Source organism: Accipiter gentilis, chromosome 34 (genome assembly GCF_929443795.1).
Source record: "Accipiter gentilis chromosome 34, bAccGen1.1, whole genome shotgun sequence".
Classification (NCBI taxonomy): domain Eukaryota; kingdom Metazoa; phylum Chordata; class Aves; order Accipitriformes; family Accipitridae; genus Astur; species Astur gentilis.
The window spans coordinates 13,496,486-13,518,129 of record NC_064913.1 but is presented as its reverse complement, the minus strand read 5'-3'; the positions used below and the strand labels follow the sequence as shown (position 1 = coordinate 13,518,129).

Sequence of the window (21,644 nt, the reverse complement as noted above, 5' to 3'; positions counted from 1 at the left end):
ATAGAACATGAAATTTTTTAGAGGGCTTTTCCTAACCTGTCTTTAAGAGGAAGGAATGGAAGTGGGAAAAAGAAAGGAAAAAGGAAGACAAACTACTGCCAGTTTTAAAGATAATAAATCAAACAGCTCAAGCAGTGAAAGGAATCAAGTTGTATCCAGTCTTATTCTGGAAGACAGACAGTCTGTCTTGTTGAGGCAAGAGAAATTTTCATATTCCTGCCTTCAAGTGCAAGTGGATGGAGCTACCCAGCAGTCCTCAGAGTTAGTAAAGGCTAGTTTGGAAGAACTCTTCTTGTTAGTTTTGGTTTTGTTTTGTTTTGTTTTTTTTAAACATATTCTGTATACTCAGTCTCTCATGGAAACAAAAGCCATTCTTACTCTTTCATGAGCCTTTAATATTTTAAAGTCTCACTCTTCACTTTAACCTATATATTTTTGTAAGTTTGGGATAATTTCTGATGGTTTCTTTAAATTCTGAAAAGTAATTTATTTATGCACCCTGATTGAAATACGTTTTTACTGGAAAGCTATGAAAGAAAGTCAGTTCCATTTGCGTGGTTTATAGCCTGACAGTTCTCTTTATGCTGTCTTAACATTTTGTGTGTTTAATACTTTAGCTCAGTATTTTGTTTACAGCCGAATTCCCATTTCTCTGAATTCTTTTCAATATATAGTAAAATGATTGCTACAAGTAATATAAAGAGATGGAAAAGCAAACTAAGGTCACACGGCTCTATCAAAGACAGTACTACAGCTAAGCACTGTGTGAATTCTAACAGTCAGAAGTTGATGGCAGACAGACACCTACCCTTTCTTAGAAAGGAATTAATTTTCAAAAGCAATGCTTACCGTGGTCGCTGAATAGCAGCTGTTTCCATTTCTGTCGTTCTATTTCTGAAGCTTTAAATCCCAGTACAGATTTTAATTCTTGTAACACCCTCTTAGATTCCTGTCTCTCTCGTTCTTGTCTCTCTCTTTCTTCCTGGGAAAAGCAGTAAAAATCTTCCCTTTTGTATTCATTCTCTGTATCTGAATAATCAACATATGCTTCCAACTCCTAAAGAAAAAAAGAAAGAAAGAAAGAAAGAAAGAAAGAAAGAAAGAAAGAAAAAACATTTTGATCATCACTGTCAGTGTAGACCCTGTCCTACAATCTGATGCACAATCAAGTGATCACAACACAAGCCAAACATAGTAATAGGATGGAGCCCTGTTTGAGCAAAGCCAGTGGATCTGACACTGCTCTCAGTTATGTTTGTATAATTTTGGAGCGAGTCTACTCATTGGAATTTAACATTACTGCAGTCACCTAAGATTTGCTTTCATGCACAAGTATGATCAAGTGATATGCCTTGAAAATGGAAGTCCATTTCCCCATAATTACACGTGGAAATAAGCAATGCCCATTTCTTTTTTTTTTTAATTTATTTACACTGTAAGCAATTCTTCCTCAGTCAGGCATCTTCCTAATTTAACTTATGTAAATCCTTATTAAGAGGATGTTCAGAATAGCAAACTCGTCCTCCAATTTTAACTACATTGACTTGCAAGCATGAAAAAACAGAGCTCCATTTATGTTATAACAGCTAGCCAGTAAAGTTATTAGTCCCAGCTCCTTGATATGGAAAAAAAATCTAGAGGGAATACATGTGGGGTAGGCTTGGGAGAAGGTGAGGGAGGGACAGAGCAGAGCATGGGTGTTCAATCTGCTTTCAGAATGCATCTGCCACTCAGTTCTGGGATGGCGGAGGCCAGCCTCTCTTCAAGACAGCCCAACCATCACACACGAGTTCCCCAAACAACACAAAACTGTACAGTGTCAGTCTGTTTTAGGTATCCAAAAATACAGAGATTACTCAAAGTGAAGACAGGCTGGTTTGTTCTGGAGCTTGTCACTTTTGCAGCTGTGTCAGTTCATCTAACAATATATAAGTAGGACTCTATTTTATTTTATATACCACCTTTTAGCAATTCATATTTTTTTCTATATTACTCTGACATGTATTGCTGCTCTCCTCTTGTCACTTATTTCTAATTATATATATGAGAAGAAGTGAATGCTAGTGCTCTTTTTTCCAGGATGGGGAATACCTCCCCATGGAACAGCAAAAGGAACATACGTAATTTTTTTCTGTAAGTCCAATTACAAAATGGCACTGGCTACCTACTTGATCTGTCTTGGCAAGACAGGAAGGTCACTGCACAAGCAACTGGAAAAGGAATGGATACAGCAAACAAGCCCCAATTATTATTTTAAACTGTCGTATTTTTTTTTTTTTTACCTGCTCTTCAGGGATTGGATCTTTGTTTTCTATGAATATGGCTGGCTGTCTTACAGGTACTGTAGTACGCTGTAGGTTGTCACAGGAAACGTCAAGTTTGCCTTTAGGGGGAAAGAAGAAAAGGGATTAAAAAAAAGAAAAAGATTGAGTGTTGAGTGATGTTTTTAACTCACACAGGCATGGTCCAGGCATTGTCATTAGGTGGGATGGGCACAAACGAAAAAAAACCAGTGAGAAGGCTGTTTAGAATACGTTGAAACACTGTGTTAGAGAGGAGCACTTAAATAACTTAGCTATTTTGATATAAGCTGGATCTGACAAAACTCATCTTTAAATACTTCAACTAACAAATCTCAACATTTTTATAGACTTTGAAAACCTGCAGATGGCAAGAAAAATTGGTAAAACCAGAAAAGAGACTTGGTATCCAAGTTTAAAAAGAGAAGTAAAATAGTAAAATTATAGGCAAATCAACTTAAAATTCAGTAAACTTGTTGCAAAATAGAGATTCAACCCCAGCACATTTCCAGGAAAGTCATTGGGCAAAAGTGAAAGTGAAGGATTTTTTTATTTTTTATTTCCCACGCAATCCCTCTCTTTTAGATCACACACTAGGTTATTTTTGTACTGAACTTTAAAAGGAAGCAAGTTATAATAAAAGTGCCTGCTGTGAAATTTTTATGCAAAGTAAAAATAAAACTAAAATAACTAAAAATACTATGGCATGCAGTCTAAAAAGATTTAAGGAAAGGGTAAAAAAAAGATCAGCGGAACTGCTGATTGTAGAGGGCATCAACAAAACACAACAGGCTGTCAGATGCAAATGTATCACACTACATCTAATATCCTCATAGATTGTTTTATGCAGCACTGAGAGGGAAGTTGTAAGACTAGACTTTCAGGCAAAGGACACACAGATTTTGTTATACCATGCCTGGACCTGCACAGAGCCTGCATTAGGCCTCCAAGTGCTCCCAGTTCTGATGTAAGCATGAACAAGGTCGGCGTGCATGCCTCTAGGCCTACAGCAATATTCGTCCATCTACTGGATATCCCACCGATATATCATTAAGAGCTTAGCTCACTCCAAATTTAGATTTCTGTAGGTAACTTGCTGATACCCCAAGTCATAATTTTCCTAATGCAGTCTCCATTACCAGCATTTTTCAGATGCTGGGCTGTGCCATCCTAGGACAGTAAAAAAGCTCCTGGAAAAAAGAAATATCAGAAATTATAGGCTCATCTCCATGTCAGGAGAGCCTAAGTTCACTACCATTATTTAAGCTAGTTGTGATTCACAAGGAGAACAGCATGGGCAGTACAGGTCACTAAGGTGAGGGACATAAGGCAAAATGTTGGGATATGCTGCTCAATATGACTTTTAAGCACACAGACGATTAGCTTACTCTCTCTGAGAGAGCAGGTAAACGGGTATTATATGCTCAATACATCCTCTAAAATTTAAAATGTTCCAGGAAATGTCATTGTTAAGAAAGTTACATGACAACAACATTGTCATTTCAATTAACTATGTAATTTTTATGCAGTAAATAAATGAAAATCTCAGGGACAATACATCAAAATCCTACCCCTTCACATGTGATTCACCAATCAAAGGCAAAAAGCCATTATCAGTCTGCACCCAGAAATGTAACCATCTGAATCCACAGGCCTAACAGACTGAGTTAACACGTTTACATTTTTTGCTGAAACAAAAGCTTCAAGGTCATCACAATGAAAACGTTTGACATAGGTATATAGTTTTTCAAACTGTACGGTTGTAAGACTTTCTTCAGCTAAAATTCTGATACATGGGCTGAATGCTATCTTTATCCATTTGACCACTCCATCTCTAAAGTATATCCCATTAGTTGCTAAATTAATCTATCACATTTACCTTTTTTATTTGGGTTTCTTCCACTCATTTTTTCCACCTGAGAAATGGCTTCTTCCCAGCAGCTGTTGCTTGCCTGGATATGAGGCTGAATAAACTTTAGTTTTTGTTCCAGAACATGACGGGCTTCTGTTGTCAACTCAGGTGTCTCCTTAGTGCTAACAAGTTTTTCAAGTTCGTCCTCAAGAATTATTACCCTAAGTGATAGGTAGATGAACAGAAATAAGTAATAATAAATATTTGACTTCACCATTCCTTCAAGTATTTCATTTAATATCCTGTTAGTTTCTTGAAGTTTTAAGAGGCTAACTCAGCCAACTCCTCCGAGATGCCCCAGATCCTTTTCTCCACATCACGATACATTGCTCACCTGCATTCATTATAGTAATTCTTAAATGCAAGATTAAAGGAGTAGGACAATTTCAACTATTTCACCAAGGCGGCGATGAATCTTTAAAAATATTGACTAGGTAGTTACCGCAGGCTGAACTTTTTTATAAAGCATTTGGTATGTTGCAAAATCAATGAAAGATAAGTATGTTTTCAGATTTTTTCAAGGGAGTGACAAAAGCAAGGCATGATCTTAATGCACTGCTTAGCTTTGAATTTTCACCAGATAATTAAAGAATAACCAGGATTCTATACTGAACCAAGGTTCTTTGACCCCATACTAGGTGAAGATATGCCTATGATTGCAATGACTATATGTATCTGCCTTTTTTGTTTTTAATCTGAGATACAAGCTGACAACCCAAAGAACTCAAGTCTGAAGCCTTCTTCCTACAGGCATATTCTCTTAATTCATGCGTAAACTTACTCATTGAGCAGTGCCTTGAGATGAAGCTGCAAGCTGCGTACCGCTGTCTGAAGACTGTTCAGCTCTCTTGACTTCTGCTTTGTTCTGGTCGGCCGTTCAAAACCCGACTGATGCTGAGTTTCAAAGTACCGATAGAACTCATAGCTTCGCTTAAGCTCCTCTAAGCAGGCAGCATGTGTGTGAGGTAGGCCTTGAGTCACATCAGACAAGATATGATGAGGCAGCCGTTCTGGGGAGACCAAGGGCTTGGGGGATGCGTTGGCTGGGGAGAGGAGCAGCACCAGCCTCCTGAAGAATTCTGAGCTCTGCCCTACCCAGAGCTGAAAGAGGACCTGCAAAACAGCATAGGGTTAGCTCTGTGCACCTGCCAAGACAGCCAGCCTCCAAAGTAAATGTACAGTTACACCATGGGAAAACATTCCTTGGCCAGCAACAGGAACTCTGAAAAACTGCAAAAATCCGCTGAGTGTTTTTGAAGGCTATCCCAGACCATGGGAGGTTCAGATTTTGTGAACCTTAGGTGACTGCTAATTCTTTGATGAAGGATATTATAGGCAATTATGCTCAGAAGGTTGTCAAAGGCCTAAAACCTCATATTCTCATCAGGCAGTTTCATGATTTGCTATAATTTCCACATACCCTCCAGCCAAAATTCCAGTGGCAGCAAAGACATTTTTTCCTTTATAATGCCAAGCTATCATTTCTACGATCTACTAACTACTGCATTGCCCCACACCCAACCTTGAAACATGAGTCTAATTGCACTGCCCTTCAATAAAAAACATTCTACATCTGAAGAAAGCTGAGCTGCTAATTTTTTTTTTTTTCCCCAGCCAAAGTGAGAAATTTCACCAATACCACTAAGCAGGGAAAGGCTTGTAAGAAATTAATCGAATTACAATGTTATATATGGTACAAAAGAGGTCAGTCCATCTGGGAGCAAGGAAGCCCACAATTTCAGTTTCTTGAGAACTTCCAATGAAATGAAAAGAACTGTTTTCTTAGTTTAGAGAAGACTGTTGGCTCAGTAGACCATAACAGAGCAGTAGCATCTTCTATCTCTAAAATGAAAAGGAAAGGTTATGACACTTTTCTCTGCAATACTGGCCCTTATTGAAAGGGATCAACTGGAGGTGACTATGAGATGTAGTCTGAAATCTGTTCTCAAGCATTCCAGACTGAGGAAGACAAAGTAATTACATCTCATGCCTTTTTCCACCCCCCTCAGCTACAGAATAGGACTAACAATTTATTGTAGATTTTGGATCTACAAGATTTGAAATAATACATCTTTATACTCATAATACTATGGAGAAGTAGCAGTTTTGTTCCAGTGTGCAAAGAATCAAGAGCAAAACGTTCAGAATAGTAACACAAAAAATTAAATGCCTTCAGATAGATGTGGCCTGATATACCCCAAGGGTGTATCAAAAATACTTGGATACAAACTGATAAAACATTCAAAAAGAAAAAAATAATTCTCAATTTACAAAAGATGGTTAGAAGGAGAAAGAACACAGTATGATATGAAATTAATTTGGAGCACACATGCAAGACTGTGATTTGGCTGGGTGCTAAAATAAAAAGCAAACAAATGGGCAGCAATCACCCAAGTGTCCCTGAAGGTGTGGTGCTCTGGATAGAAAGTCAAGAGCTCATGCTATAATAAGCACAGAAGACGACCAATCCCTTCCACCACACATATAAGGCAAAAGCAATGAAAGAGTAGCACACAAAAGTAGTGGACTTCAGGAATTGGTAGTAATAATCCAAAACCTACCTGAAAAAAAGCCCAATGATGAGAGAAAAGGAAATTCCAGATGTATTAGGGTTGTAAATAGCTTGCTCTGCCAATGACTTCTGATGATTTTTACTGACACTTAAACTTCACCCAAAACATCCAACTGGCTCTCCTCAGCTCAAATCAGTATTTTTTCTTAAGCCAAACATTTTCACTCTTTAAATTGGTTTAGTTCAAGGACAAGGTAGCCAAAAGACACATGGCCTAGACACGGGCTTGAATGAAAATTAAAATATTAACCAAACCTGGATACACATGTATATTCTACCTGCATTTTAATATAAAGGCAAGTTCTCTCAAATGAAAAAAACCCAAAGAGGACTGCATGTAAATCCAGGGCTCACAACACAAACATGTCCCAAGGTTATCGAAGTATATCTATTTTATTATCTACGCAGGAATCTGCTTAGGACTGATTTATGTTAATTTAGCTTAGTTCAACTACACCACACCCAGCCTACATCACTGTCTGTTATGAGTTAACGTAAACTGAGATTTACTAGTTTTGAGCTTAACTGTACCCAGAAAGCATCCCAACCAGTTTAACTAAAACAGATTTCAGTCAAATTACTGCAAATAGCAGGTAAACAAAGACTTAGCTAACAAGCTTGGGCACCTCTGACTGGCTTCTTGTGCTTAAAAAGAAGCGCGTAAATAAGTGGGCTTGCATGGTTGCAATTAGAACTTCAGCTAATGAAAAGGCAAGAAAAAAATCCCCAGCTCTTACATCTGATGTAGCTTTTAGCTTACAACTAATTAGACAAAGCCTCAAAGCTTAGCAGTCACTATTAGTGATAACATTTACTGTCAGAACAAAAGAAGTCAAGGTCTAGGAATTAAGTTAATAAAATGCAACAAGAGCCAACCCCATAGAAACACAGAAGTCACATAATAATGGAATTTTCCATTAAAAAAAATAATGTTAAAAGGGAACTGCCTTGGCAGACAACCACTAGAGTGTAGAAGACTTGCATTCAAATTAGATCTTCTTTCCAATTGTAAACATTGACTCATGCAAATTAAAAATACCTAACATCTCAAAACAAAATAGATAAAAAGGCCATTATATGGTTGTCATTCAGTTCAGTTAAATGTTTTTCAAAGATCAAAGAACCACACTGGCTCATGGCAGCAGGGATCCAAGATTATGACTTCTACTCCCCTATGTAACTAAATGCAGCTATTCCCTTTGGCAATTACAACTAATTTATATCTTCTGATGTCTCTCTTTTTATTCAAGTCAAGAAATTAGCTAAAAAAGATGTAAGTACAAATCTGGAAATTATTTTATTCAGCTGGGATCAAGTGAAATCAGAGAGCAAAAATCATGTTTAAGAAGGAGATTGATCAAGCTGCTTACAAAACACAGACTTGAATGTATATGATTTGCAGAAAAAACCCCTAATGTTGTATTGTGCAACTTCTCTTCAACTACATGCAAAAAGAGATCACCTAAATGCCAATAAATGTAGAAACCCATGATATGAGACTGATTAAATCTCTGCCTCAGCTGACCGTGTTACTCCTGGCTAGTATGTACAAGCCACAGGGCTTCATGACAACTGGAAGAGACTTTCACCAGGAGCCTGTGTGGATGTGTAGGTCCTTCTAGGAGAGGTTACCTTGAGTGCAGGCAAGCTGAAGCCATCGGTTAGATTGTGTGCCTCCTCTTCAGAGACCTGCTCCTCGCTCAGTCCCAGACCCAGCTCCTTAAAAGGGACTACACAGATGTAGCTGGTCACGTTGTCACTCTCGGAGTTCAGAGGGTAGGTTTAGCTGGAGTTAAGGTGGTTAACAAAGCAACTTTTGCAAGAAACGTTAAACAAAAAGAAAAGGAAAAAACACCTAATAAGGTTTCTTGTTTCTGGCAATTTGTATGAAAGCACGTACATTCCACCCAAATCCACCTGAACCCTGTTTAATTGAACATTTTGCAATTCTTATTCAGAGCACAAGTTTTAAAGGCTCTTAGAAGGATGAGAGATAAGACACTGACAAACACCTACATCTAAATACAAACACATAAAAAGAAACAAAACAGATTGATGAAAAATCCCTGCATCCCTTTCAAGTGAGGAAAATATCTTATCTTTAAATATTAAGTTTCCAAGAAGTAGCTCATGGCAATCTTAAAGCATAAATCATATATTAACAGAGGAAAGAGGAGAACAATTATGCCATTTAAAGTTTCAAAGGTAGCCCATGCTATAGACCAAACTCAGGATGATGGGAATTCCCTGCGAGTTCTGCCTGTGAAGGGACCGCTCAGAGATCTCTATACTAACTGCTCTTTGACATTTCAGATAGTACCGTGAAGAACAGGAGCTCACCAACTGTCATACCATTAATTTTATTGATTACATTGCTGTAAAGCCACCATGATCTTGGCAGGAACAGTGGCAAATTGTTATCTACCAACACTATTCAGCACATTTAAATTCTGAGTATGAAAATGTACATTTCCAGTCCTCAGAAATGCTTAAAAAGTAGGAAGCAAGCACAATATAATTGATACCAGAAGACAGATAAAAATAATTCATAGACTAGGCAGTGTTTATTTTGAAATAGCACTAATTTCAGGCTAACCTCATGCTGGAGAAGGGGGAGGAGGAACAGTTCAAGATTTCTGCACATTTTGGATAGTTACCCAGTCACAAAATAGTAAAATTTGATTTAGAACAGAAATCTACAACTTAAGGTAATAAGCACATTTGTTCCACAGAAATACATTAAAAAAAATATTTGTGAAGCATTCATGAAAGTAAGGCCTTAATGTAAACTATGGTTTTTCATTTATATTGATTTACAAACCGAACACTCTCATCTCTTGGGGCACATAAAGCCAATTAGAAGCACCTGTCTCCTGTCCAACTAATGTGTTTTCTGGGGAAGCTACAAATTCCACCCACTTTCACTCCCGAATTTTCCATCTACTAAATACTCATAGGATTAAACTTGTCATAAAGATTTGCTCAAAAAATTTTTTACGACTTGAGTAGAAGCACATTGCATAAAATAAAATTTCTGTGGCCCAGGAAACAGCAATACTAAGTGTCCAAGCTCTAAACAAACAACTACATTAACTACATTTCTCCCTAATTTCTCCCCTAAGTCCAGGAAGAAAGAAGCCTATTAAGTGTTCTCTAGAAGCATGAATGCAGACAAAAACCTGCAACGCAAATCACCCAGAAACACAATATATTGTTGCCACCAGCTGCTACCTCACATAAACACTGTGCCTGTTCCAAGTTAACCTGACAGCATGCCCAGCAGATGGAGCACACGGGATGAGGATGGTAACTCCATCAGAGATTGAAAAGTCAGGTCAAAACCCTTCAGGACCAGTTATCTCAGAGACTAATTATATTCCTTGTTAATCTTTGCCCGCAAGAAGACACTTCCAACAGCAGGACTACCATAAAAAGCAGTTTGGGCACGTAAATTTCTAAGTCATGCTAAAAAAAAATTTCTAGGGAACCTCCTAAATATGTAGTTTGACCAAAGGAGCCACTTAGTGATATTATGTCTCAGCTAGGGATTCCCAGTGGACTCCCGCATCTCCTGCCTTGCCCTCCTCTATTGTAGCCCTCCCACTCCCATTTCTAGGTGCTAGATGAAAGCAGAGAACTGATCCCATGCCCCCATTAGCTTCCTAAGGACTAAACCTTTAGAAAGTTTAAACACATACGCACCAACATATACACAAACACACCTCCTTCATGCGCTTTGCTCTAAAATGCAAGTATTTTTAGTGCTAATGTTTTCTGTTAAAGCCAAAATACAGTAACTAACATTAGGTTAGTTAAATTTTTCTGTGTCTTTGTGAAAATACTTCATTCATCTGTTTAACTTACATTCCTTATTAGCTTAGAAGAAAAGAAGGCAAAGCTACTTAATAATAACCTGTTAAATCCAGAATGAAATACCTGTATAGTGAATGTCTAACCTCTGTTGGGAGGCCGATCTTATTTACCTATAGAAAAGCAAGAACATTAATGTACTCCTGTACCTAACAATTTTTAATATTCGTACTTCGTTCTTCAAAAGCACATTCCCATCTAAAGATCTAACGGGAGGGCCTTACAATATCCCTGAGAAATCCAAGCTGCTCTTTTATAAAATTCTCACCTGCTCACCAGGTGGGAAGGGATGAGCTAGGCATGTGATAACTGGCTGGTCAAGGAAGAAACACTGCACCAAAAAAATGCCCAAGTATCTTTACTCGGACCTCCCAGCATTGGATTTCTGATTTAGGCTTTTATGACCCAAAGAGGGTACTACTTTTTGTTTAGCTTACTGTCTTCTTGCGTGAGTTTTCTCTTTCCCAAGTTAAAAGGTATGTGTTTTTCTAGCATTTCATGATGCAATAACTAAATTTTTACAGAGGAGAAGGAACAATTTTCTACTATAGTTACTAGAGGAAATTTGCAAGCTTCCCTGTGCTCAGTGCACCTCAAAGACATAGAATGCATTTTATCTCCATTCTACCTTAATGGGGTAAGATATCATTCAATTTAAAATACTGCTATCCAATGGCTGTCTTTATAACACTACTTATGCCTTGCCATCAAAGAATGACACCTTATAACAAAATTAAAGTTTTTTCAGTTTATATGGTCCAATGCCCAGGTCCTACCTATCAATACAGTTCAATGGAAACGGAGTATCACACCGTCTTGCACCATCTGAGGATGAGACTATTAACGTCATCCAGTAACATAAGCTACAAAATCTCCTCCATCCAGCTGGCATATAATTATATCAGTGAATAAACCATAGACTCCCATGCTACAGAACCCACAAGGCTCTTACGTATAAAAATATTAAGCAACTAGCACGCTGACTGAAGTATTGCCTGAGTTATTACACAATTCAGCGGAGTATATATAGTGCAGATATTTGTTGAACTAGTAGTGACTGCACAACATCCTGTAAATACTTAACCCAAAATGCCTAATTTCTAGTTTAAGCTTTCAGCCATTGCATCCTGCTATACCCTTATCTTCCAGGTTAAAAGAGAAATACTCTTCTCTTTTCTCCCTTCTAACATTTTCTTCGATGATTTTGAGTGATGTACTCTTTGTCAATATGAACAAATCACAATAAGAACAGCATGAGAAAATGCTGAATTCTTTCTGCAGGAACCCAACTGTCCCTTCACATAAAATGTAAGGAATATGATGTTCCATCTCATTAAGTTACTCATCCACCAAGTTTGATAAAAACACCTGGTATAAGGCTAAAGTATAATTGTACATATTTTCTATATTACATGGGAACAAATTTTAATTAGGACAGTATTAATTTATTCTACTCACTGAAGGCGGCTGTCTAAAAGAGGGCACACTAGCCACAAGCAAATATTTCTAAACTTCTAGTTTTATTGAAGCAAGTAATGATTAACATATCAAGTTTATGCAATTTTTATTGCCATGAATAAAAATGTGAACTAAGATTTTTAATTATCTGTAACAGGTTCATCAGACAGATCTCCCTCTAACACATTTGAGATATATATTAACATAAAAGCATAATTTGCTACAGGTGTTTTGGCAGGAGAAATAATACTGATGGCTATAAAATCTACACTTAATGGATTAGCATAGATCAACATAACCCTTAACATTTAAGATGTTTTTACTAATTCCTTTTTACTTATTCACTCATTTATGTCTACAATTAAAATTAATACTTAGATTAGCCAATTTTTAAGACTCAGCCCAACAGTTACCAGCTCAGCCCCTCATATACATTTTCCTCCTTGCCTCTCTTGAAGTTATAACACAAAGCAAGAGGCTTAAGTTCAAAGCAGTTTCCCTTTGGCTTCTAACAGGATTAGTCTTACTGAGTCAAAGTTTGGATTTGATACTTATCTCAGAAAGAATCAAATACATTAAAGTATATGTTTAGCAACCTACATAAGATTGCTAATGAAAAAATATCTCAAGACAGTGTAAAATAAAGCAACAAAAGGTTTTGCAGTTTGCATTTGTTGACAAAATGAGATACAAATCTATAAATGTTTTTAAAATTAAACATTTTCTATTTTACTGTATAGTTTTAAAGGTCTAGATTTAAAACAATCTAAGTATGAAAATTCACACTAGAATTTAGCTCAAACATATGTCTGTACAACATCATTCACTGAAACTACTTTTTCTGGGAAAAAATAACACATTGAAATAGATTTTGCTTATTTCTGAACACTTTTTGACTTAGCCTTGGAAAACAGTTCCTGCAAGAGGCTGTTTGGCTGATTTTGTTAAGCACACATAATTTTCTCTACTTTTAAAATATGCATTTATAAGTCCTTATTAAGCCATAAATGAGTAAATTGATCTTGTTGCAAATTATTTTTGAAAGGGATATTCTGATATAGTAAGCTTGAGAAATAATTCAGCTACAGATATTTCTACTACGTTCTGAATATATAAGAACATTTTAAATGAAAACTTAAAGTATACCTTTTACAACATTAGTAAATTTAATACCACTTTTCTACAATACTTTAACCATTATATCTAATAATAGACATGCCTCAGTTCAAGACATGGTTACCATAGCCTTAAGGCAACAATTATCTTCACTGCATTATAAACTTCCATCTCAGATTTCCAGGATTATTGTAAGAAACACAAGGATGAAGGAAAGTAGGACATACTTCACCTTATCATCCTTTTGTAGGCCTGTATACCACTCAGAAGGCCCAGTCACAGACTAGGACCTTATTTTGATAACTGGACATCACACAGAATGGATCTCTGGAGCCAAAGGCTCACCACTGTTGTTGAATGACAAGTATCATGCCCACATTGCAGTATCAACTGAATACCATCAACCAAGGAAAGCAAATTGTGGAATGGAATTTTATTTCCCATTTACACCTGCACATAAATGTTTCCATGAAATGTAAGCTCTGTCATTCAAAGCAGTGCCCGTCCTATGTATTTGCTCACACTCTTAAGAAATTAATACTTCCTTATTCTTTAAAGAGAAAAATTGCCCTAAAGAATGATCAGCCATCAGTTAAAATGGAACTAAGATTTGATATTTAGTATATCAGCTGGGAAGATTCAATTTTTGTTGCCCTTGAGACTAGGAGGTGTTTCACATACTGAATTTCTATTGAAAATTGTTCCAAGCAAAAATAATTCAGTTTTTCACTTGCCTAAATACAGAGATACATCTGCTCTGAAACAAAAATAGGAGGCAATATCCAGTAAAACAAAAAATGTTTATTTAAATAGTATTACTAACCAGGGAAAATAGGTTTTGGGGTTCTTTTATGTAATTTTGTAATATTAATCCAAATTTAAAATATTTGGAATGTTTCTCTAATATCTTTTTCTCTAATAAAAACATTTTGTTTTGCTCTTGCCAGTGTAAATCACTAATAGTGCTACTGGATTCATGTCTCTCACAATGCTCAGAAAAAGCAAATTTCAAATAGCAATTCGTTAATTCATACTCAAATAACCTAGAGGAGTTAAAGTCAAGAATATCTTCTGATTTTGTGCAAAGCAGAACTTACTAAAAAGAACTGTAAAAATCAGAATTAGGATCTCATTTCGAGACTTTGGATGGAAGTTCCTTTCCTTCAATTTATCAACATTCCTTTCCTTCAATTTATCACCTTACTCCTTTATTTAATCTCTCCAGTTCCTCTTTCTCCTTGCTGTAGGCCAGATTTGTGTTAGCAATTTGATGACGGACAAGGGCATTAAAGTTGTCACAAGTGGCAGCTGTGAATGCTTTCGACATGAAGGAATCTTTGCCCCCTCCAGCATAAGAGTACTATTTAATTGCACAAGGCACTGGAATCTATCTGAAAGATGCTCCTTGCCATCAATACCCATGTAATACACATAACATTTTCAGGCATTCATGATGCACAGGGAAAAATTCAAAATAAGGCAACTTGGAACTACCTTAAAGCTGCTCTTAATTATCCTGGTGGGGAGGAGGGAACCTTTACTCACCCTCCTTACATTTAAATTCCTTACTTTCAGTTTTCATGCACTGTAGAATTGGCCCACCCTGCATCTCAGCGTACACACTGCCACTGTTTTTGCCACTACATTCTGCACAAATATAATGGTTCTCTTCCCATTTGTCAAGAACCTATCTATATACATGCAACTTCAATATATTTTTGGCCATTTATTTCTGCTGGCCCTTACTGCTGTGATATCTGCATGATAATTTGGTATAATGGAACTTCCATCTTAAAAATTTTTCAAAGACAGATATAAATGTCAAATTATCCAAAGTAACAAAACTTTCTTCTTTCCCATTCCTTAATTTAAAAGCCACTCCTTAAGTTTAGTAGTTACAAAACTAGTGGACAGTCTAATAAACACCAGTATTCCTTGAATCTGTAACTTCTCCAGCCACAGCAACAATCTACATACCTGTCATAACCACTGCTGGACTGACTTTCTTCATGCTGGAGGATATTTGGGAAGGCCATGTTATCTGATCCTATTTTCAGATCTCTCTTCCCATGTTCTTATAAGTGACTCTTGATTATTTCCAAGCTAGGTATCAGTTGCTTTTATCAATGTGTCTGAACCAGTCAGATTATTTTTTTTCACATAGCAAATACACCTTATTCCTCAGAGCTAAGAGTGACGTCTTGAGCCCAGAATGAGGATGCCTATCCCTACACAACTTACTATTTTGCAAATACTTTTTTCCTTCAAAGTAAATGTATGCACTTGTAGCTTTGTGTGTGCCTCTGTGCGTATACACGCTGTCACTCAATATATCCATCCGTTTGCCAGGCAAAATATATTAAGTCAAATATTATGTTCCAGGAAGACAGAACAAGTAATTTGTCATGTCCAATTTCCAACACTTGCATCACCACCAGCTTTTGTTTCCCTGCACGTGTTTTTTCAGATCAGGAACATATCTGTTTTATTTTTTGCTATAAAACAGGGTGAAGACATTGTTATTTCCTATATAGTGCAGTAAGTACAGTAAACATAGAAAAAACCCTTGAAATGCTCATGCCATTAAAGAAAGTATACAATTCACTGAAGAAATATACATGACACTTCACAAAATGGAATCTGAACAAAGTGTTCTGATTTGATTCAGAGTAGAAACTCCTTGCTCTTAAATGTGCATTTTGGCTAATTAATGTAATCACAGTTTCACCTAGTTTGTCTGAAACAGGAAATCAAGTTAGCTTTGAACATGGGGATGTCGAGTGAAAGGCCATATTGTTCAGAGAAGAGGGTATTTTGGTGCAAGGGAAAAAGATGGCTAAGAGGAATTATAAAACAAAATCCTGAAGGACTCTGAAACACATTATCAGTACTTACATGAAAGGCATGGGTGTCAGTAACTGGGACAATGTTTTCAGTGCACAGAACCTTACCTCACGCTGCACAGTGCACAAAAAGACAAAAACTTTAAAAATGTTCCAAACCAAGCATAAGCCCACATTTAGTATGTTACCTTTTCTTTATCTTGTTTAGATATGTATGTTTCTGGATATATTAACTCTATGTATGTTTCTAGATGTACTAACACTAAACATTGGCCCAATTACAAGTAGGTAACATGGAATATCTGAATTAGTGGGTTTTTACAAAAAGGATATTTTTTCAGCATGTATAGAGTAGCCAGTCTTGAAGCTCGAAAGTTGGCTCTGACAGATCGATAAACGGCTTTCCGGAGACCAATAAGATGTTGACTAGGATGCTGTCCAGCTTTATTAAATGGGCAAGCGGCACTGACCCTGTCAAGCAAACTTGAAAAGTAAAATGTGATACAACTGTACAGATGTCCTAAAGTATTTTTAAAAGACAGTACATCAGTTTTCTTATTCCATTAGTTAGAAAACTTTTTCAAACCACTCAGTAATGATGAGAGCAAAACAAGAGATCTGTCATATCAATGATATATTTAATCAAAATTTCAGATAAGCAGCCAGGATTCCTCAGTAGACAGCCTGATTCTATTCTCATCTGAGCCATGGCAAAACTCCTGAGGACATCTGTTTTCTCCACAGTTTTCCAAAATGACACACTAAGGGTAGGCAGGTCATAACATTATCTCTGATAAAAAACTATAACAAGCCCACTGTAAGCTTTGGAAGTTTCAACGCACAGATATTTAACATATACCTCTTTATATGCAAATTTGTTCTTTAAAGAATTTTTGCAGAAAAAAATGTGCTACTACATATTGTTTTTCATGCAAAACACTATATTCTTTCACCCTTCTCCATGCAGAAACTTCTCTAGGTCAACAGAAATATTATTTGAGTGGTGACATAGATTTTATCATCATGCAATGAATGACAGCTGTGTTTGTGGGAGTCTGACAAGTAAACACATGAAATGCAAGCAACTATACAAGCATATTTGAAAATGTATTTTGGTGTCCACGTATTCGGGTGAATATACCATTTAAAAGAAACTGTGCCATTTGCCTATTAGAGTATACTTCATAATGGCTTTAGAACTGTAAGAAATTGCCTCATCTGGAAATAAACTGAATTGTGAACTGAGTGAATGTTAAATATGTCTGTGTAACATTAAGCTGTAGAAAAGGAAAAAAAGATTAATAACCAGTTATATCTATTCATATACAGTCTGATGCCAAACCTATGACTGAGACACTGAAAATAGCCTAGGTGCACTTCACTCGCTGGGACCGTTTTTACTAGAATCAACTCAGGAATGGGCATAGTGTGGGCAACAAGATGATGAATTTTGATGAATTGTTTGGGGACTGGAAGCCTGCTTCTGCTCTCACCCTTTCCAGGGCACAGTGAAGAGGTGATTTCATGTCCACGGTCACTTAAAAAGCAAAAGCATACAGGGTACCTGGCAAGACTGAGGTGGGTTGCTCCATTGGTAACTATTTCTGTAGCCCATCTGACTGAAGAGCTGACTAAGCCAGCAGATCTGACCCTGCTGGAAAAACGTCAGTTCTACTGCATGTGCTTAGCTGGACCATGCTGCACATTGAGCAGGAAGGGGAATAGCTTAGTGCCTTCACTGTCAAATATGAAAAGCAACGCAGCCCACCCCATGAGCAAGGCTGGACCCATGTCAGTATGTTAAATATGATTAACGAAAGGAGATTCATGCCAAATACTGCAGTATATTGAATACACTAGCCGAAATACCACATTAAAATATCTGTGTACCATATTAAATTATGTGAGTGATATTAAAATGGTTTATATCACATCTCATAAAGTACTTTAGAATCTGAATAAAATAAAACCAAACTGTGTTAATTTCAATTTCTGAACGTAAATTTAAAATGCTAGTCTTGCCATACGTTTCACTAGGGAACACAGCATGTAATGGAGTACATGCCAATCTCTAACGTTTCCCTAGATTTTGAAGGTAACAACTGGAGGTGTTTATGGATGAACTCTCACATCAGTTTGTACACTCAAGCCCTGGGTGAATTGTCAGAAGCAGGCTCAAAGAAAAGGACCAAATTTTTCTGCCGTAAAAAAGAGAAAGACATCTATGTTCTGCTACAGCAACGTAAGCATTTCCAGCTCCTATACGTAACAAATATAGCACAACTCATGCACTGCACGTATCACCAGTATTCAGCAAAACAAGTTGGTTTCCTTCTGGGAAGGTTTATTTCAGTGTTTTTTATAAAATAATTCTTCTTTATTCCAGTAATCTTAAATTAGTATAACTTGCTATAAATGTCCATGTGCCAGACGTGCCATATACCTAATTTCCTAATATTCCATTTATCTTCTATATATTTTAATTGGACTTATAAAATGTTAGCAGCTTGGCATATCAGCCACAAATAGCAAGAAGAAAATAAGGTTAAGGGTGAATTTCCTCTTTCCTACTGCTCCAGACCCATTTTACTTGTAAAGAACCGTGACTTATTTCTCTCTTAATCTCACAAGCCAAATTTTAAATAGGTTTTCAACTTTTAACAAACTTGTACAGACACATTAATAAAATCCTATTACTGCACTTCAACATGAAAGCAGCTATAAAGATGCTATATACACCAATATGTGCTCATAGAGCTTGATTCTAGTTTAAAATATACTAGAAAGGGAGCATTTTGGAGAAAAGCTAATTATCTGAGTGAAAGACAAGGAAATAACTACTTGCTGCTTATTGCTGCAGCTTTCATTATGTATTCCTACAGTTTTCATTTTATAATGTGCAAGACAATGGACATGCTCTCATTACGCATCAGAAATTCCAGGCTGCAACCCGTGATCAGGCTTCATTTGCCTAATTGCAAATGAAGCAATTAGACAGAAATACTGCCATTCTGCCCGCGTAGAGCACTGCCCTTCCTTGGCTACACAATTTCTGTAATCCAAACTACCCTGGTGAGGTCTTGGCCATATCTGCATCACAGAGCTTGTACCATGCAGACACACCTGAAATGCCAACAGCATCGTTAATCACTTCTGAAGACCATTCTGCAATCAGAATATCCAGTTGCCTTTGAGAGCAGCTAATATAAGAGAGGCCTGACAGGTTTTTAGTTCCTTTTCTAAGTGGCTGTTGTGGGGTTTTTGGGTGGGAAAGGAATGAAGGCAAAATGATGTTTGGATTGGTTAAGCATATGGCAGTCACTGCCACACAGTAGTAAACCAGTGAACCAGCAGACAACTGACCAAAACCTCATCAAGAATAATTTAACGTTTACAGAGACAGTCAAACATCAATTAACAAGGGGCAAATAGGGTAGAATAAATCAAAGCCATAGATATTTCAAAGCATATGTAAAGTAACCTATGAGAACATAGCAATGGATGGTGCGATGCGGAGAAAAACCAGCAGTGGAATGCAAGGAACTTCAGGCCAAAACTATAGAGCTGGGCTTGTCATATCAGACTTTAGCTAATTACAGCTAGTCAAAATCTGAACTCAGTACTATTTAAATGTCAGCTTCAGCATCTTTCCATTCACAACATGGTTAATGCACAGTCCAAACTATGCTGAGCTACCAGCATATTAAAACAGCAGCATACATATCATTGAACTGTGCTACCAGGTGCTGTGCTACCTGGTTGAAATCCCATTCCTTCTAGGATGTAAAATGACACAAGAAGATACTAATTAACTTTTCAGAGCCAACCATTTCTATTGCCATGTGACTCTTTCTGAACAAGCATTAAGACTTCAACAAGGTTACTACAGGAGAACATACTAAACTTTGCTCTGCTAAGGTTTATCGCAGCAAAATTCTGGAAGAAAAAAGGGGTAGCGGTAGCTAGGTTTTTGGATCATACATGAAGCACTATCTCAAGCAAAGAATTTCATGGTTGGAATTTCAAGCACGTCTTGCATATGTGGATGCAGAAGAGGACACTCTGGAGGTTAGAACTTCCTCCAGGCTAAACCAAACCAAAACCAATACAGCACTGACTTCTTCATACTGGACAACTGTTCCAATGAGGACGCTGGCACAGTCAGACTTCTCCCACTCCATCCATACTCCAAAGTCTTTTGAAAAGCTTGCCAAAATTTTAAGTAAAGAGACTATTAGATCAACCATCAGCTTAAAGACCAGTCTGGTTTTTGTTAATCTGTTATCTAAGATATGTAGTAAAAGAACAAGCACAAGCAATTTAGACATTGACCACAAGTTCATTTGCTTAAACTTAGAAAAAATCTAAATGTTTTTCTCATCTGTAATTTGGACAAGCCCTAACAATAATTTCTTCTAAGAACCCGTTTGCAAAGATAAGACTGCCTATTGCTTAACTATATGCTTCTTCAGCAAAAAATCAAATCAAAACAAAACACATAGCTAGGCAGACTGAAGACATGCTTATGCATTCCAAAAGGAGAATGAAACATTTCTTCAATGAAGCATACTGAAGGTATCTTAAGCTAGAAAATTAATTCAAAATGTTAAGTCTACAGTTTCAAGCTTGCATGTGAAGACATGTGCCTCAGCACAGAATAGTTGGTGTGGCATGAACAAACAATTTCTTGGTGCACACCAGGAAATTTTTTATTGTTTTTAGAAAGAAGTCAACTGGATTTTAGCTGTTGGCGTTTCCAACCTCCTTTAACCTTAAGTCTAACTGGCACAGGTATATATCTAACCATAGGCTGTTACAAGGAAAAGCATACATAGCAATGAGAGTGCACAGAAGCGGGCCTGTTGGCTTTGGGATCATTGTGTACACTGAACATGTTCTAACATCCTTTCACATAGCAAATAAGCAAAAGTTACCAAATAGCTACAGGAGCTAAATAACCAGGAACACTTTCACATCCCTTAAGTGGACGAGTGGCAAATTCAGCACTAAATAATTTAAGAATCTAAACATCTCAACAATTGTATGCAAGGAAAAAGAGTAATGTAAACTTTTTTTGAGGTGGGAAATGACCTTTGATGGTCTTTGCTGATTGCTGTGTTCTCATTACTTCAGACTGTTATTTGTTAAATAAAAATAGAAAGGTTTTCATGTCATCTTGTTTTCTAAGCATGAATGTTTACTTGCAGGTCAGTTTATTTATATAGATTTGGTAATATAAGATACAAAAACCCCTCAAACAAACAACCCTCCAAATGACTCTCCAAAACAGTAACTAAATTGTTTCAAAATCCATTTCTTCATGTATTTCACTGCTAGCAGAGCAGGAGATTTCAAAGGCATAGGAGTTTTGTGAGACTTGATTCTCCTTCAGGATGCAGGGGTTTAATACTGAGTTGTTAGAATTCATACTTTTAGTATGAATGGTAACTATACAATTTTATGTAAATTAAAAGCTTTACCTATTATGTTTTTCGGTAATTCCACTTGATATGGGAGACTGTAACAAGACAATTTTAGAAGACATCTGGCTTGGATGGATCTGTGTATTAAAT

The 21,644-nt window shown here is 36.8% G+C and overlaps 1 protein-coding gene across 6 annotated transcripts in view; it reads right to left on the bottom strand.

Annotated features, from left to right (window-relative positions):
* Positions 1–21,644, bottom strand: part of VEZT (vezatin, adherens junctions transmembrane protein) — a 150,143-nt gene that overhangs the window by 99,523 nt on the left and 28,976 nt on the right. For 4 of the 6 annotated variants that reach the window (XM_049792162.1, XM_049792163.1, XM_049792161.1 and 1 more), the window contains exons 6-11: positions 16,405–16,554; positions 8,417–8,564; positions 4,994–5,325; positions 4,180–4,373; positions 2,283–2,383; positions 850–1,057 (exon numbers count right to left, since the gene is read on the bottom strand). In XM_049792162.1, coding sequence (XP_049648119.1) covers positions 850–1,057; positions 2,283–2,383; positions 4,180–4,373; positions 4,994–5,325; positions 8,417–8,564; positions 16,405–16,554 — 1,133 coding nt within the window. The remainder of the gene's footprint in view (positions 1–849; positions 1,058–2,282; positions 2,384–4,179; positions 4,374–4,993; positions 5,326–8,416; positions 8,565–16,404; positions 16,555–21,644) is intronic. The other 2 variants (XM_049792160.1, XM_049792164.1) reach the window with 1 other exon arrangement.